The sequence below is a fragment of the Apostichopus japonicus genome, chromosome 22 (assembly GCF_037975245.1).
Source record: "Apostichopus japonicus isolate 1M-3 chromosome 22, ASM3797524v1, whole genome shotgun sequence".
NCBI classification, from domain to species: Eukaryota; Metazoa; Echinodermata; class Holothuroidea; order Aspidochirotida; family Stichopodidae; genus Apostichopus; species Apostichopus japonicus.
This window is the reverse complement of record NC_092582.1, coordinates 11523495-11543162: the sequence shown is the minus strand read 5'-3', so window position 1 is coordinate 11543162 and position 19668 is coordinate 11523495. Positions and strand designations below refer to the sequence as shown.

The following is a 19668-nucleotide window of genomic DNA, read 5'->3' as shown; positions in this document are numbered from 1 at the left end:
AACAAAACAGTATACATAAATTGAGCAGACGGTAACTTTAAACAAACTTCCTTGTTTTGATACAATTGATACCGTAACCTAGTAACCATAACAATAAGGTATTAGATACCCGCATAATATCACGTTTAATCTTGGATTTGCTCTTATCATTTGAATATAATGATTTCATCACTCGACATTATCATTCAGAATAGCAAAAGGGTTGGGTGTAATAAACGGGATTGCATGTCACCTGTATAGTTCATTATTGTGTACCCATAATAAGATTAGAAGCTTTCATATTGTATGGGCTTCCTGCTTTTACTAAGATCAGAAGGTAAAGTAGACTAGACCACCGTGGCCTACATTCCTAGCCTATCGCAAGCAAAGTGTATTGAACTATTGAGAGAGGGTCATTCATTGTAAGACGACCGGCGACCATCTCAGCCAGACTTCAAATGTATAGGCCTAATATTCAACTAGGTCCATCTGGTCACGTGTCGCGTACCCTTTTGCAACCCCATCTTTGTTTAAATCTAGTTCCATATTTAAGTGGCAGTTTTTAGAGTTTCACGATTAGACATTGGCCAGTTCAAATTAGGCAATTTATAACACGGGAGCTGCTATTTGGAATGTCAGCATTACCACCGGAAATTACTTCCGTTGCGTAGGTGGTTTCACAAATTTCTGTGAATTTTCAATTTGGCGCCCGTTCTTGTGAATCTCAGGGCCCAAAAACAGAACAGCAAATCTTTTCTTTGATGTAAATCAGTAATTAGTACTTCATTTGAGTAATTTTCTCGCAGAGCGTGACATATTGTAAGTAATTTCCATAACTCAACGTACGTAACATAAAATGTGTCCGAGTATGCCCGAGGCTATAAACAGATGGCAACAACCTTAATTTTTTACTATTTCGGGTTTCCGGTTTCCTCTAATAGATCTCAGACGCTTACACTTCTGCCCCCCTCCCCCATCCCGACCCTCATTTCGTCAGCCATAGTAACATGTAACAAACCAGCATATTGTGTACGTCATATACCTCAGACGCTTACACTTCAGCCCCCACCCCCACCCCACATCTCGACCCTAATTTCGTCAGCCATAGTAACATGTAACAAACCAGCATATTGTGTACCTAATAGATCTCAGACGCTTACACTTCAGCCCCCCCCCCCATCTCGACCCTCATTTCGTCAGCCATAGTAACATGTAACAAACCAGCATATTGTGTACCTAATAGATCTCAGACGCTAAACTTCAGCCCCCCCCCCACCCGACATCTCCACCCTAATTTCGTCAGCCATAGTAACATGTAACAAACCAGCATATTGTGAACCTAATAGATCTCAGACGCTTACACTTCAACCCCCCCCCCCATCCCGACCCTCATTTCGTCAGCCATAGTAACATGTAACAAACCAGCATATTGTGTACCTAATAGACCTCAGACGCATACACTTCAGCCCCCCCCATCCCGACCCTCATTTCGTCAGCCATAGTAACATGTAACAAACCAGCATATTGTGTACCTAATAGACCTCAGACGCATACACTTCAGCCCCCCCCCCATCCCGACCCTCATTTCGTCAGCCATAGTAACATGTAACAAACCAGCATATTGTGTACATACATCTGTTTCACTGGAAACCGTGACTTTTTAGCCTTAGTAAAGATTGCCAAGCAAACAAAGACATTTTGCAATTTGATATATGAAGCCTATAGATAATTTGTTGACTACCTGCCGTCTGATCATCTTGTTCGTTTTATCTCTCTCAAATAACCATAGCAACTGTTAGTGAAAACGCCTTGTTGAAATGTTGGCCACATTACTGATTAACTCGATATTAAATATTGTAATAAATAATCTCATTTATATCAAACAAACTGTGAACGGTACTTCACTGCTCCTTTTAGCAAACATAAAAATTGACAATATGTTCCGCAAATACTTTATATTTGAAAGCTCGTCAAATATTTTATTGTCTACACATACTATGTTCATGTCTCTCTCGAGTGTGGACCATAAATAGCTACACATACAAAATAGTACAAATGATTTATGACGCCATTTCCAAATCACAAGTAGCCAGCTATTAACAATTACAAATCTTTGCATAATTTACAACTGCTCTCTCACTTGAAAAGAACAACTATAACAGACGGAGGCGTCAGTTTGATGAATGCAACTTTTCTCAAGTGCTGCAAATTTATTCCTTTAATTGCGTGTTTATTAGATTGTCCATGAGAGAGTGGCCAGCTTGCGCGTAAATCTTACTCTTTTAGATTAAAGGACGAATAAGTCAAAGGGATTCTTTATCAACGTTTTCATTGGCAAGCATATTGTCACTAGGTGCATTACTACACTCGGAACCCCCTCCCCTCCCAAAACCCACCCCACAAAGAGTGTAAGCTTATGAAAGACTCGTTAATCAGGACGATAAACTTCCTCGGACGTAAGTGGTAACATGTTTTGTTTATTATGATATTCTTCAGTGGGTGTAGATTTGTTTTTTCACGTCTTCTCGTTAATTTAGTATTTAATTCTCATTAATGTTAAACAATGTACCGTTAAGGAAATAAACAGCAAAGAAGGAACTTTTAAGTTACTAACACATTTTTAAAAAGAGCAGAGAATGTCATGGCTGGAAGACGGGATTCTAAACAGAGACCAGTTCAATAATAGTGTTTACCCCTTCTTCTTCCCCCCCCCCCCACCCCCAATCGTTTTACAATTCGTATACGTGCATGAGTGATTTCATTTCCCTCTTCACCACATGGAAGTTAAATACAGAACATTGAACGTATATCGCAGCAATATCGCAAGCTGTTAAAAGCAGGTATAAGGAACGATTATATAATGGGCTTAACCATCTATATTTCATCATCGATTTAGCAGTTAGTTATCGAAACGGGAAGGTTATTTCAAAATTTTAATATATATTTCTGCAGGTTTGCTTCAGTTCATCATTATGCTGCCAATATGTTCGTCATTATGTTCACCATTATGCTGCAAAAAGGGTGGAACGATAACATCCTGATGCGAGCGTAATAAATCATTTTGTTGCAAAATGTTGAATCGGTGAAATATAATAAGTGATCAATTTATCAGTTGGCTATACGAATTGTAAATGTTGACAACGTTTGATAAATCATCATATTTTTCATTTCATGTTCAACTTTACATTTTCTACCATATTTACAGACAGATCTAAGTTAACATTTTGACGCAACTTAAAAGTTTCCGTAGTAATACGGTAGTTTCTATTAGGCACAGGTGGAAACTGGAAAGGTGACATGTTATTATTATTTTTCTTTTTTCCCCTTTTCTTAGCCCCAAGAGAAAATGTCAGCAAATTTGACCACTATATTCATTTTTGGCAATCAAATTGATTAAATTGTCGTAATTTTACTTACTTGGATGCAAAAATTTACCCAAATTACCTATACGTATATCCCAGTGGGGAGTACAGTATTATATTGTCATGAGATGAAAAAGATCTCCTATTTCACAATGACAGGGCGTTCGATTATTATCCGTCATCTGCATCAAATCCGAAATTGTTTTTTTTAATGATTAGAAAACTCAATTTCCGGACACTCAGGTTTTGACCAAACATATCTATATAGTTAGCCTTTTGAGACGAAAAGTAAACAGTCCTGTTGGAAGTTAATTAATTGTTCGTTAGCCGTGACGTCATACCTTAACGAGGTAATTTACATGTTTGAACAAGATGCTGAAGATGAATTATGGTGAGTAAACAAAGTAAACGTAGTACCGTCCATTATAGAAAATCTGCTTTAAATTACCGTGACAGTGAAGGCCAAGCATATGATGTTTGACAAAGATAGATATAAGGTTATTTATTAGGGTGAGGGGAAACCTTTGACAGGTTTGGACAATGAGTAGTGCCTTAATATATAACACCGCAGGTTAAATGCAAATCACTGACGTATACTTGAGTGGCAATAACGACAACATGTCACGAAACTGAGTAACAAGCTCATTGATAAAAAGTAGGTATTGGACCATATATACTTCCATGCATGCCGGGCGAATTGCTGGGAATACATAGCTAATTGCTGTTCCACTGAGCTTAAACACCTCAAGTAAATGTAGTCAGTATAGGCCCCAAATTATAGCAAGCTATATAGTTGCTAGAAGTTTTCAGAAAGTACTTTCCTGGAGGTTTTTACTCTCCAAATTGTTCTCAGACAATTTTAAGGAACTTGACTACATGCAGGCGCGGCGGAACGGGAAAATTATTGGGGGGGGGGGGGCTAATGTGTGGAGACTATCTAAGCGGAGCGCCACCATCGGTTGGCGCGGAGCGTGAAACAAATTTTGGGTTTTTTTCAAACCCCCAGATGGCCGGAAACGGCACTTCCCGAGTGTTTTATACTGCGAATATCTAGACCTAAAATATGGGTCTCAAGCTTGCAATTTCTCAGATTGCACGTAAAAGTCTGTAAAAACATGGTAATTTGTATATTTGATGGTGTTTTAAGAGAGTAGCTATTACTAGAAGTGCACTCGCAAAGACGTTTTTGAGTGTAGTAAGGGCAGTGGCGGAGCTAGGGGTACTGGTCAGGGGGGGGGGGGGCAAGAATGGTCTGTAGGGGCGCTTTCGACACTATCTAAGTGGAGCGCCACCACAGGTTGGCGCGGAGCGTACAGAAAAAAATTGAGTAAAGATACTCCCTAGATTGCAGGAAATGACCCTTTCCGGGCCTTGCTAATTTGCAGATAAACGGAGAATAAATAGGTGTCGTCGCCATTTTGTCGGAAAATTACACCAACAGAATATGACAAATGTCAAGAGGTATATGAGAGCGCAATAAAATAGTCAATAATCGCGAATAAATAAAAAGTAGTGAAAAGCTGACCATTTGAGTCCGTCAAGGGGGGGGGCATCTGCCCCTGACTGTATTTATGGAGGCTCCGCTGCTAAGTAAGGGGATGTTGGAGAACTGGCTGAAATGAGGCAAGTCATTGGCCTAAGACGAAGTTGTGTTACGCTTACCGGTACTCACACTCACTGCTTCCACTTTTCACGGGGCGTGAAGACGCGGTTGGGGTGACAATGTGGTCTATAGCCAGGGGACGGGCCGAGGGTGCCCCAGCAATTACTAAAATTATTACACCTATATAGTATACGTGTGCATCGGACAGATCGACAAGTATGCATTGAAAAATGGGCAGATGCACGTTTCGGAGCCTTGGTAAATATTGGGGGGGCTTATCATGTATTTGCCCCCTCAACTTTTTCATTGGGGGCTGAACCCCCCCAAGCCCCCCACCCCCCCCCCCCCCCCCGGTTCCGCCGCCACTGACTACATGTGTTAGTGAGGGAAATTTCCTCGAAGGTTTTAATTAAAACAGTTTAAGAATTTTGACCAAAGGTGACCATATTTGAATATCTAGCATATTTGGGGCCAATACAGCATACTTTTAAGTAAAACAAAATCGGTATACAGCGTTAAGATATTATATATAACTTTGTTTAGAAACGTTATCAGAGTTCAGGATCGCTAAGTGTACACAAATATATTTGTTTTGAATTTGGCGGTGATTCGGTAAGAATGGTTGATTTTAAAATTAAAATAAAACAGAGTTTTCCTCAGTTATAACAGACTTGAATATACTGCATAGTTTTGCAGGGGGTGAACCCCTCCCCATGCCCCACCCTCGATCCGCGCCTGGCTGTGTATGTGCACATGATGTTGAGATGAACAGCTGCTAACTTATCACCAGCTGGTTAAACGAGGAGTAAATTTCAGTGTTACATTCAACTGTTCTGTATATCACAAACATACGGCTTCATCGACCATAAAGGCCTCTTCATTACACTAATGTTTACCATTTACGAGCTTGTTTTTATGTTCTTTGTTATTAAACTGAATTCCGTCCATAATTCTTTCCATCGTGGTCACAGCTAGAGAACTATTAAGAGGAAAAGGATAAATCCCATCCATTACCATTAACCATATATGTGATATAGAGGTTAATGAACAATTCACTCAGTCCAACATGAACATAAGACATAAATCAAGATCTTGTTCTGTTGCCGCAGGTTTCATGTTTCAAATGTATCTGAACATAAACTAGACCTGAGAAAGTCTGATCTTGAACATACCTCTATATAGTTTGAGTTTATGTTTGTCTCTACAACTTTTCGAAACTTGATTGTGATCTTAGGTTTGCAATTTATATAGTTGAAAATGTTTATGCATCCGGGGGGGGGGGGGGGGTTTCAAGCAATTTAACTAAAATCGTGCGTTACTGTAAATTAATGTTTTATACGGATTATCCAAGCCACTTTAATGAATGTTTTTTACAACTGCTTTTACTCTCTGAGTTTTTTTTTTCTATATATATATATATATTTGTTAGCTTGAATCATCATATTTTTAGTTGAGGTTTGAAATAATAAGCTTATCCAAGTCGATTAACAGAAATTTTTGTCACAATTGGTTTGTTCTGCACTTTCGCTATAATAAAACAAAAATCAGTATTACTGAGTTACATTACAGGCTTTTATATGCAGATAACCATCATGATCACATGATCACAGTCCTGATATAAGAGGACTACAAGAGGTTGACGGTGTCCCGGTTACAAGATATCACGATATGTTTGGTTTTATTGATCATGTGTAGTGTTTTTGTATGGGTGCGTTGTTTTTTGCTCTTTTCTAAATTTTTATGACTGTTGCCGAATATTCGACTATAGAAACAATGTGTTATGTAAGTTGAAGATATAGTTACTTACTCATGCATCTGACAACTGTTCTTTTGGTTAAATTCTCAGTAAGCTTGCTAACTAAGACGGATTGCATTTCCATCTTAACGTTCAGTTATTTCTGATTGAGCATTCATGACATATGCCATTTGTTGGAGCTAATACTAGAACTAACTCCAGGCGTTGTGGTTTGGACTATAGATATGATACTTTTGAAACCGTGGCATGTCTGCATGTAAACTCAATTTGAGTATATAACAACTTTCACCTCATACAACATGAACACCGATAACGGCCCCAATATAATTTATAACCCCCTTGTATTTTCACACGTAAACATGCAGGAGACTCCCGCTGAGAACTTATATAAAACCTGGCACGAATTTCCTCCATTACTGGTTTATGATAAATAGTTTACGGAAAGTATCAATTTCCGGTCAAAGCTTGATAGTATGCCAAAGTTGAACACTTTGGAGGATTATGTCTATTTATATTTCAGTCGACACGTTGCACATATACCTGAACTGTTTGCTGGAAGACAAATATCAAAAATAAAGTTCGTTATGGTATATATTCTCTTTCACGTTAAATAACGTACAACCAAATTCGTTGGTCACGACTTTCGTTAGCTTATCCATTAGCTCATAGACGTAAGAGGCGGGGAGGGGTGGTCGGGTGCAGACCCCCACCCCACCCCCAAAAGCAGGGGACTCTAACTTCGGGCAAAAGTTGTTGAAAAATTCCGGACTAAAATGAAATTCAATTTAAAATGAAAATATATATATATATATATATATATATATATATATATATATATGACGAAGGTCATGTCTTTACTGATATGATTACATTAATGCCTTTAACTTGAACAACGTGAACCTGAACTTAACTTGAACCTGAACCTTAACTTGAACCAACGTGAACATGTTCTTGTGGTTTATATTCCTATGTTGGTTTAAAAATTGGATGTGTTCTATTATAACAATTTCAAGGCAATTTGACCTCAGCCGGTGCCGTAGTTTAGTTTACTATATTATCAGTGGCGGAGCTAGGGGTATTGGTCAAGGGGGGGGGAGAATGGTCTGTAAGGGCGCTTACGGCACTATCTGAGCGGAGCGCCACCACGAGTTGGCGCGGAGCGTACCGAAATTTTTGAGTAAAGATACTCCCTAGATTGCCGGAAATGACCCTTTCCGGGCCTTGCTAATTTGCAGATAAACGAAGAATAAATAGGTGTCATCGCCAAAACAATGTGTCAATTGTAAATAGGTAGATGAGAGCGCAATAAAAAAGTCAATAATCACGAATAAGTAAAAAGTGGTAAAAAGCTGAAAAGGGCGCCAGCAGTCCATTTGAGTCCGTCAGGGGCCGCCCCCTGACTGTATGGACGCTCCGCCACTGTTTATTACCATTATGGTGTGGTCGGCCATCATTACCTTGTTCTGATTAATTTGCGATACTTTCGGCAATGTTTGCCGACCAGTGCTGGGTTTAAATCTTTGTCATTACCCTTTATTAAAGAGATGCAGGTACAACCCGAACCCTTGCCTGAAGTGTTCACAGAAACCGCTGATCTCGCTGGCTGTCCAATTGATATTTGGGCCCTCCAGACACTAATCTTGTGTGCAAGTGTGTTATGTTGATGGACGTAATCATAATACGTGAAAACGACGGTCTCATTATCCTCTGATAACCAGTATTGACTCAAAGTTTTAAATGTATCGCCGATCAATACCAATCGGTGATATTAACCCAAAGATGTATCCAATTTCAGAAATTTCGGTCTCTTTTTTGTCTTACCAACTTTGAAGTCAGTATCCGTGGAAGAAGTTGTAGCATGCCTCAATTATTGCAATGGGCGCGCTTGGGCCATCAGAGAAAATCATGTGGGAGCAAGGGCGGCGGAACCGGGGGGCACAGGGGGCACGTGCCCCCCCACTTTTTCTCAGGTTAAAAATGTGCCCTTTTTCGACATAAAAATTGAGGTGTCTCAAGTTAGCAAGAGGCCAGGGAACCAGAATGAACACTCGGGAAGGGCCGTTTCCGGCCATCTGAGGGGTTTGTATAACCAAAAATTTTCTTGTACGCTCCGCGCCAACTGATGGTGGCGCTCCGCTCAGATAGTCGTGCATACAACTTTGCAAATCCTGGCTACGCCCCTGACTTTTAACGAATTTCTGTGGGTCAAACTCAAAGCTATTTCGAATGGAAAAATTTGTTAAGATATTAACAAGAAATAAACTCTAATTCGGAAGATTCCTACATTAGAATCTAACATGATTTCACCTCATTTTGTCTCAAAAGAAAACTTGTTCCTTGTTTTGCACATTGGATATTGCAGTGCTAGTATGCATATTTTCCTTGAGGGGGGGGGGGGGGCGTTGATGGAGTGATGTGTATACGCAAATAAGATAATACAATAAGAGTTATAAGGGGTACCGTACTAAATATAAGGCTGCATCCAATCGAATTTCTGAAAAGTGCCCTTTGATGTCGGTGCCCCCCCAGATTAAAAGTGCTTCCGCCGCCCTTGTGTGGGAGGTACGTATTTGAGATTTGCCCATAGATATAAAAAAAATGGGAATTCAAGCGTGGTCTTGGCATATGAAAAATTGTAATAATTCCGAGATCACTTGGCCATTACTGGCATTACACAATGCGATAAGTGACATGAATGTACCTTTGCCCTTGTAAGTCGTGTGACCACGTATGGTAGTCCTGTTAGACGCGTGTTACCAAGTTGTAGTATGGACTTCGAATCACATAAATTAATTAATATCACAAATTTCAAAAGAACTGTTTGCTAGCCCCCTTCATCTAAAAATCACTCGACCAAATCAATAAGCAGAATGAATGGAAATCTGAAGAAACGTGAAATTGTCGTTATAACCGGTGGAAATTCGTAATGCAATATCTTCTAAGTTTCGCACAACTAGTGTGCTGTATAATATGACAGCATTATGTTTTACACGTAGCCTAGAGCTGCATTTCGGCCTAGGCATTTAGGCCCATACAGTACCTTATCTGGGATTTAGTCTAGCCCTATCCAACTCTTTGCGTTCACCAGCATCCATCTAACAATAACAGCCAGTCTAATGTAGGCCTATGTCACAGGCTCCTTCAAAGTATGCAGACAAGGCAAGAAGCTCACAGCTTCTTAATCCTAAATCCAATTTAAATAGTCAACATTAGACTAATTATATAATGCAAACTTCAAATGCTTTGATTTTTTTTCAGTTTAACTACCTCAATCTACTGCCTAGGGTAGTAGATTGCAGAATTTTTACTAGGCCTACAGTAATTGTTACATACATAGCACCAGTCTAATTTGTAAATATTGGACTTTGTCAATGTCAACTAACTTACTAACCTACTTACTAACTTAGTCAGTCTCTTAGATTCATATTTTAACGTCCATGATTATGAATTGTCAATTGTCAACAACTCTGTAACTGGACGACCTACATTAATCTTGGAGTGATTTGAACTTGGTTATCCTAACTACAGACATTTATCACTTGTATTAGGGGAGTGATCAACTTTATATGACATAGGCTGTAATGACAACTCAGACCAAACATAATTTGTACATCTTTTTGTCTTTTTACAGGGGTGTGGGACTTGCCTTAGCTCAGAGGCTGTTATCTCTAGAAATTTATCTCACTATCTGTCTAGCTTGTCGTAATGTCTCCAAAGCAGAAGTGGCAAAAGAAAAGTTGAAGGTTGATTTCCCTGCTGCGGTAGTTGATATTGTACAGCTAGATACTAGCAGTGTATCCAGTGTCAATCGAGCTGCAAAAGAATTGCAAAAAAGGTTTGTATTTATATCCTTTGTTGATCTCATTGAGGGTGTTCAGAGCCTCTTGTGAAGTCAACTTTTTTAACAGAAATTTCCCAGAGTTCATCTCAAGATTACTGTAAAGACTTTAAGGTGTAATAGGAACGAATAAGAAGTTTGTATGTATGTACAGTACAGTACAATATATATGTATGTATGTATGTTAGATCCCCCTGCAAGCAGGAACTCCCGAAGAAGCCATCATTGGCTTATCATAGCCGCAAGCTGACCAAGGTCAGTCTCTTAGATTCATATTTTAACATCCATGATGATGAATTGTCAATTGTCAACAATTCTGTAAGTGGACAACATACATTAATCTTGGAGTGACTGGAACTCGGGACCTTATGATTGGAAGGCACCGGCGTTAACCACTGAGCTAACACTCCTATTTTTGATTGGTGAAGTTTTACAGATACTGAGCCCTGTGTAAATGTGTACAATAATGTTTTGGATCTTTCACTCTCAATTTTAAAGTCCTGATAAGTTGGGCTTTGTCCTTCTTTTTGTATTTAAAGGCATTGAAGACTCGCCCCAAACAGCGCGCCGCCCTCTGAAAAAGTTAACTTCTCGTTGCTTGCAAGTGAAGTTTTCTTCTTGTAGCTACAAAATGCAGACAGTAATGAAATGTGATACCTTGTTATCTTTTATCTAGACCTGAGATCAGGGAGTTCTATAACAACTCCCTGCTGAGATGTCCATCGCTGCTATGTACACTGTGTTGTGGGTATTGACAGAAGCTGTATGTATTGACTGTACAGTACACCAGTGTCTAATTACCGACGGTAGCAAGCTGTGTGTGTATTTTCTGGGATCGATGGTGGTGTCTAACACTTTTGTTACACCTCATTCGAAACTAGGTCAGATTTCCGGCATCAGAAGTTTCTTTGTGCGCTAGTCTTCACTCCCTTTAAGAGGAAAACAACAACCCAACTGTATCAAAGAAGGCAACAGATATATTTTTTTTATCAATTTGTCTTCAATTTTCTGATTTTGCTGTAAACACCTACATATTATTTATTATTATTATTTACGTATTTTCTGAAAATGAAAGATATCCACGTACAGTATGCCTTTGAATCTACAGAAGGCACTGTTGTGGTTTGGTTCAACCATGCAGTTTTAAAGAATAATGACATTGGGTTTTTTTTTCTTTCCAGGTACAGCAGTATAGATTACCTGTATCTTAATGCTGGAACTATGCCCTCCACATCCATAGATTGGAGTCACCTGCCTTGGCTTCTCTTCCACCCGTAAGTAATTCTAATTTTTGAGGTTTATAAATCCAACGACAATAGAGTTATGTTTGTCCGGCCTTGAGCCATGTTGTAATGCACTGCAAAAGTATTCTTCACAGATGTTTTTAAATAACTATACAGCTGAAACTAGTAAGATCTGTTGTTATGTTGAAAGATATAGTATCTCCCTGAACTGTTTACTTTTAAAATAGTCACAAACTGATGCCCAGACTAAAATTTGCCAGAATATGTTGACAAATGTTGTTATACTGATTGAGCAGGAAACCTTAATATGAATCTTATCTGCAATGATCATGGATATGATGTACAAATATCCCATCCATTTAGGTGCAGAAAGTTAATCTTTTTTTGATTTTTTGCCATTCATGTATCACTTTAGTGTACATTGACTTAGAAGTCTAGTCTAGAGGCATAGTTTCCAAATTTGTATGGATCGTTCCAGTTGTAAAAGAAAGTCCCAAAAATATTCCACACTGCGCACTGTAGGTGAAAATACCATTTCAAGATCTTTTTCATTACACTTCACATGGTTTATTGAAGGTGACTTGTTTATTTTTACCACGAAGCCCAGCTACTGTACTGGAGTACTGTACCTTACTCCATGAATACAATCAGATTGTGTTGTCTGATGTACACTGAGCTCTCATCAGAGTAAATGTTCCTAAGTTGATGATAATACCTATTGGAATGTGATCAATCTGTGATCTTTGTTTAAAACACAATATTTTTTGAGTTCAAGGCTAATTGGTATAAATTATGCAAAGTTTTGGTAATGAGCTTATAGTAGATGTGAATGAATGATACGTAGATTTTACAGGGGAAAATAAAAAGCAGATATTCTCAGTTTTAATTGCTATGACGATGTCACTTCTTCTACCATCAACAGGTACAGTCATATTAAAAAATTCAAACCTTGGAACTAAAAACTTAGTTTCCCTTTATTGTAAAAGTACCATCAGTATAAGTTTTTAACCCACTGCATAATGCAGATGTACTTAATCACTTCTTCTTTTTTCTGTGTCAAACAAGCAATTTGAGGGAATTCTTTTATTAATTGGTGAAACAAATGCTTTTACCAAATTTAATCCACTTCTTCTCTTTTGTTTTTATATATAGCTCATATATAAGAGATGCAGTTAGTACAGGGGAGGGTCTGATCCAAATGGTCGACGGTGATACTGAGGATGGACTGAAGTTAATATTTGCCACCAACCTGTACGGCCATTTCCACTTGGTGAGTTTTGATTAATTGACCCACTGTATGTCACAGTTTTTCAATTTACCAATCATATCAGCCACGTCTATTGGTTGATTTATTGATGGCTTGGATGATTCAATTGGAGAGCATGGAGCGCATGTATCAGAATGTCAAAGGATATCAACAATTTCTAATGGTTTAACCCTTCCTGTGGATATCTTGACTTGCAGCCATAATTGTGTAATTATTATTTTATTTTCATCCATGATAGGTAGACTAAGTATAAATATAATCAAATTTAACAATTTTCTTGCTGGCAGTGTGACATTTAAGTGGAAGAATTACCAAATTTATTCTACTCTGGAGAATTGCTTCTATATATATTTCTTGCCCTTTTCTAAAAAAACTTTGTTTAAACTGAAAACACAAGTTTTCTAGTTTAAAAGTTTAGTGGTAGAAGCCTGGGCAGGTAGCGGGGCATATAAAACAATTGAGGAGCCCTTGAGTTAGAAGGACACAGATAAGTTTTGTGTTGCACTGATTATAATTTGATACATCCTTGCAATTTGGTATCCAAGGCGATTAATAAAAATGTATTGATATTGCTGAGTCTTGACACCAGAGACTGGTATGAAACTGTGAGCGAAGTTACCATATTTTAGTTTTCTACCTTTGGGGAAGGGATGGGGGATTCATAGGGTTCACAGAGAGGCTTTGGGAATGAGGACTTAAAGAAGAGAAGAATATTACACTATATATAACGTTCTCATAAGTTTATCTCGTAGCTTCAGTCTTCGAGTCGATAAATCTTGCATACCTTGATGCATTTATCTTTTAAGTTCCAAATTAATGAGCATATCATCATTAAAGTGTAAATGTACAGGGATGTGCCCAGGATTTCCTGAGTGCTGGGTATACTGATCATTGCCCTGGGGCAGGGGTCTAAGGGGGAGGGGTGTCCCCCTTTGAGAAATTTTTCGATTTTTGAAGGTGCAGATGCCAAATGCTGGCACTTGTGTACCTTTTAAGCACATACACAAGTTACAGTTTTGCTAACAATTTACATTTTTTAGTTTTTTTTTTCAATTTATGTTGAATATATTGTCAGGAATGTCGGGATTTTAGATGAAAATAGTGCTGGGCGGGATTCAAGATTTTTAAGACAGTACTGGGTGGTAAATTTTAGTGCTGGGCAGGGCCCCCATCGTGGGCACATCCCTGAATATATGTATTGTATCTATTTCTTCCACCTTTTGTTTCAAACTGAGTAACTGACACACATATTTCTAATTAATCCTCAGGTTAAAAAGCTTGAAAATATTCTTTGTTCGAGCCGCAGTCAGATAGTCTGGACATCATCAAGTAACGCAAGAAAGAAGCATTTCAACTTAAATGATCTACAACACAAAAATGGGTTCGTCTAAAAATCTTAGTCTGCCCGGTCATAATCACAATGTTTGCAATATTGCATTAAATTTGAAGTTAGCTGGTTGTGTTTTTATAACTACTGTAAATCTTCAAAACCACATCTGCCACAGATAGGATCCCTATTTATATTTGTGAGCTCTAACAAGGTAGAACCCCACTACAGTTGTTGGATTGGAAGGCAAGTATACTCTGTAAAATTATATATACTAGTTTTAGCAATGTTTCCAATCATCTCAGCATCATCTCGCCTACCGAGGAGAAGGGGAGGGGGGTTGGGGAGGGGCTGTCATTGAGCTACATAACCCCATCTCCTGGTGGTCAAGGACATTAAATTTGTTCTCATCATTAATTGTTGTATCATACGTCTAAAGCTTTACAGTATATCGGCTATTTGTGTTCGGTTGAAAAAGGAGACCTAAATTAGTATTACACTACAAAGGACTAACACACTTTGCTGTCATTAACATATGTTGTGCAAAATTTCAGAGTCCTTCCTCCGATAGTGATTCCTGGCTAATGCGGATATTTTGTCGATAGATTGATAGATTTGTTGACAGTATTGTATATGGAAATGGAAGAGCTGTTGCCTTTTTTTTAATCCAGCCTTTATTTGCACTGAACTAAAAGTTCTGTTTTACATCAGTACACTCAAGATCTGGTCAACAAATCTTGAAACATAATTAATTAATTTGGAGATTAATCATTTACAAAAGGTCTGTGATTGATGAGTTTTGAGCTAAGTTTGGATAAATGCTCATCTGTGATGTATATTGGTCAGCAGTTGACAAATAGCATTAAAGCTGTATAAATTAATAAGGATCAACACACCAGAAAAATTCCACTTCACAACCAGTTTCATCTTTTTGGGACTAATCAGGCTAAAGTATTAATTGAACCCTGAACCTTTGTGTCACAGACCGAAGTCCGTACCACTCGACCACAGTGATTCTACTGGTGTGTGAAGGCGTATAAACTGGCTTTGTATAACTGTCAATGAGGGCGTATCCAAGTGCTATGATTGTACAGAGTGCACCCTTGGTGCTTAGAATCTGACAATTCACAAGAACAACCACTTTATATAGGCAAGCCAAGCTGTACATAAGAAATGAATGTGTAGCAAGTGGTATGGACAGATATACATATATATATATATATATATATATATATATATATATATATATATATATATATAAAGTTATAAACACTGCTACCAGGCTGGGTCCATGGGGACTATTGTGAAATAGCTTCAGTACATAACCATTAGTGTTAGTAGTTGTTGCAACTGTATAGCCAACATTTCACACCTGCCCTATCAAGTTTTGGTGCTAATTATGTGGACATCAATCATGCTTGTACGAAAATTGTAACAGCATATATAGTAATGCATACTATATGGATGTACCTGTTTAGTAGACGTATCGTTATAAACAGCAATGTTTTTTTTTAACGTCGCAAAGATCTTTCGAAAATCGGTAAATTTTAGTTTGTTAGGGAGACATTATAATTCTGATTAAAAAGGGAAGGTTGTAGGGTACCTCTATAGATGTTAGTGACTTTATAGAAAGACTTGCAAAAGGAAACAAAATTATACAACATTTGTAAAGTCACCTGATAGAAGAAGAAATGTCCAAAAAAATGAATATACCTGTTTTTCCTTTCTACAATTGAAAGTTATATGTCCATCAGATCATGAACATGGTTTCCTCATGACTTCTTGTATTCATTAGCAGAAACACTGATTCAATCAAGAGTTTAAGGCAATTACTTTGTTTCTTCTGAATTGACTATTTCTCCATCGATTTTGTGATTCTGATATGCAATAAATGCAAGATATGAATAAATGTAGTCATAGGATCTTGACATGTTAATTCATAGTCTCATGTTTATCAAGAAATGCATTTCTCACAACTGACCAATTAGAGGTAAGGCTGTGGTTGGTTATAACATGATTGATCTTCACATGTTTGTAGTTTGTAGAATGAATGACATCACACATGGACATGAAAACACACAGAGACACACATTCCCACTAATCCTGCAAATACCCTCCCTGCACCCCCTCCCCACCCCTCCCCCACATGAAAAGCAAAAACATGTCAAAAAGAAACAAGAACAAAGAATAGGAAATCAATATAGTGTTTATTCTATTCTGGGTTAGTTTTTAGCTCCAAAATGCTGTTTTAACCCTAATGGCATGTATGATTAATACCCCTGAAGGTATTAAACCAATACAATAGAGATGATTATTCTGTTTGAACAATGGACAAACAACATATAAATTGTGTATTTAATACTCAAAAACAAGCTACTTACATGATGGAAAAAGTTTTTTTTTTGTTCAGTAAAAATAGCATATCAAATTCATCAATCAAAATTGTATTTTGTTTACCAGATAGATTCACCTTTTGTCCATTGAAGGCAAACTAAGTTGATTTTATATCCATGATGGTGTCTGTGAGGGGTGTACAAAAACCCAATACAGGAGTGTGCATGCATTGTGTATGCATATGACCCATTGGGTTTGCCACCACAGTAACTTTAAACATGTACAGTTTGAGTTTAATTTAATACTTGGTAAATGAACATTGTTTAGTGAACGGTCCCTAGACTTTTATTTTGATGGAAGTCTCATGTCATGTGACTAGATGAGAAGATTTGACCACTTTGTAAATATAGCATTTCACAAAGGATTGCTCAGTGGACCTAAACATACTTGGTGTGTTGGTCCAAACTGGTGAATTCAACAGTTTGAATGTTTCTGGAGGTCAAATTTAATCCAGAAACCTGTCTTTAATCGAGTTAAGTAGTTAAATATCAGTTAACTTAAACATCCTGCTTTAAGAGTTGTCAGTTTTAGCTCCAAGCAGCAAACCTTGTCATGAAAGTTCAAATATGTGTGATTCTGTTGCTGCCATCTTCAGATCATTTTCTTTAATTAAAAGAATGTTCATATTTGTGAATGACTTGACTGATTTGATTCTCGAATGATATGATTTTGATGTCAATGATTTGAAACATTTGGCATCTTCTCCTTCTTCTCCTTCTCCTTCTATCCTTCTCTTCCCTTCCAGGGTGTTCTACTCGCAAAGCCCATAAGGGTCTTCATCTGTTATTCTTATTTATTTGACTTTATCCATTGTACTGTGTTGTGAAAAAAAGAAATAAATGAAATGAAATTTGATTTATATTTGAAGCATATTACTAAAACATATTGTATTGTTAAATTTAAGAAGTAAAAATGAGCCAAAAAAGGCCATTTGACTTCAAATATTGACAGAAACAACAATATCTTGTTAATTTCAGAGCCCAACCATATAGCTCTTCAAAGTATGCCATCAATCTCCTTAGCATCGCTGTCAACGAAAAACTTGGAGACCGGGGCGTTCGCAGTCATGTGATCTCACCTGGATTCTCTGTGACAGCAATGACAACCCCTCTGCTGAGTGACTTACTCTGGACATTACTGTATCCAATCTTTATTTTAGTAAGTATGTGGCAGTATGATCTGAATCTCTTAAGTACACTAGTAGTGTTTGATTGTCCCTGTGTTTGGATTGGAGACTGTCCTCTGCTGAGTGACTTACTCTGGACATTGCTGTATCCAATCTTCATCTTAGTAAGTATGTGGTAGTATGATCTGAATCTCTTAAGTACACTAGTAGTGTTTAATTGTCCCTGTGTTTGGATTAAGGAGACTGTACTCTGCTGAATGAATTACTCTGGACATTGCTGTATCCAATCTTCATCTTAGTAAGTATGTGGAAGTATGATCTGAATCTCTTAAGTACACTACAGTAGTAGTGTTTGATTGTCCCTGTGTTTGGATTAAGGAGACTGTCCTCTGCTGAATGAAGTACTCTGGACATTGTTGTATCCAATCTTTATTTTAGTAAGTATGTGGCAGTATGATCTGAATCTCTTAAGTACACTAGTAGTGTTTGATTGTCCCTGTGTTTGGATTAAGGAGACTGTCCTCTGCTGAATGAACTACTCTGGACATTGCTGTATCCAATCTTTATTTTAGTAAGTATGTGGCAGTATGATCTGAATCTCTTAAGTACACTAGTAGTGTTTGATTGTCCCAGTGTTTGGATTAAGGAGACTGTCCCCTGCTGAATGAAGTACTCTGGACATTGCTGTATCCATGCTTTATTTTAGTAAGTATGTGGCAGTATGATCTGAATCTCTTAAGTACACTAGTAGTGTTTGATTGTCCCTGTGTTTGGATTAAGGAGACTGTCCTCTGCTGAATGAAGTACTCTGGACATTGCTGTATCGAATCTTTATTTTAGTAAGTATGTGGCAGTATGATCTGAATCTCTTAAGTACACTAGTAGTGTTTGATTGTCCCTGTGTTTGGATTAAGGAGACTGTCCTCTTCTGAATGAATCACTTATTTGACATAACATTGCTGTATCCACTCTTTACTATAGTATGTAAGTGGAAGTACTCTAGACAGAGCTCTAGATATTCTTCGTTTTGGTTTCGTTATAAAACATTTGATAACATCTTCGTCAATCTTACCACATTGTTTCTTTACACATTCACTTCCTCAGTGTTTGAGAGTAAATTTATCTTAAATTCTTTGTGTTCTTTCACAGCTTCGACTAATAGCACCGACTATGTGTGTAACACCGTGGAACTCAGCAGAGGCTTTGGTAAGGATTAATTCATTAATTTCATATCAAAGACAGAGTATCTCCATGTTTATTGTATTTTTCTTTTATTCTAAGTATAACCGAGGGAGGGATTCCTCGCCTACAGTACCCCATTTCTCCTTCAGCAGTGTAGTAAATATAAATTTGATATAATCAGGTTGGCTCGTTGAGCAAGTGATTTATGTACATCAGCAGTAGCACTATGTCTGATTACTATTTGATATATTATTAATTGCAAAGTTGATTTAAATAAATACATAGGTAAATTTTGTCTGGATTTTGACCGTTGACTCCAATTTTACGATTCTTGCACGTTTCTTGATCTTTGTATCAGCAATCAGGTTTCCATAAATATGTCTCTTTTTTCTCTCTCTTTCTCTTTTGTTTTAAGGTCTGGTTTTATGTATCAGATGGTAAATACATCAACCCTGAAAAATTGCACACCAGCTGTACATCAGTATTCGGGAAAAATTATATCATGCCAGAAAAGGTACTAAGTTTGTAAATGAGCCACAAGTTTCACAAATCTTTTAAGATCCAAATTCCAGTTTTCAAAGTACGTTCAT

The 19668-nt window shown here is 37.7% G+C and overlaps 1 protein-coding gene across 3 annotated transcripts in view; it reads left to right on the top strand.

Annotated features, from left to right (window-relative positions):
- LOC139963516 (3-keto-steroid reductase/17-beta-hydroxysteroid dehydrogenase 7-like) overlaps positions 1 to 19668 on the top strand; it is a 33889-nt gene that overhangs the window by 6764 nt on the left and 7457 nt on the right. Inside the window, exons 3-10 of one of the 3 annotated variants that reach the window (XM_071964349.1) lie at positions 8496 to 8614; positions 10332 to 10535; positions 11720 to 11812; positions 12935 to 13052; positions 14318 to 14430; positions 17748 to 17928; positions 19046 to 19102; positions 19494 to 19592. In XM_071964349.1, the coding sequence (XP_071820450.1) occupies positions 8496 to 8614; positions 10332 to 10535; positions 11720 to 11812; positions 12935 to 13052; positions 14318 to 14430; positions 17748 to 17928; positions 19046 to 19102; positions 19494 to 19592 (984 nt within the window). The other 2 variants (XM_071964350.1, XM_071964352.1) reach the window with 2 other exon arrangements.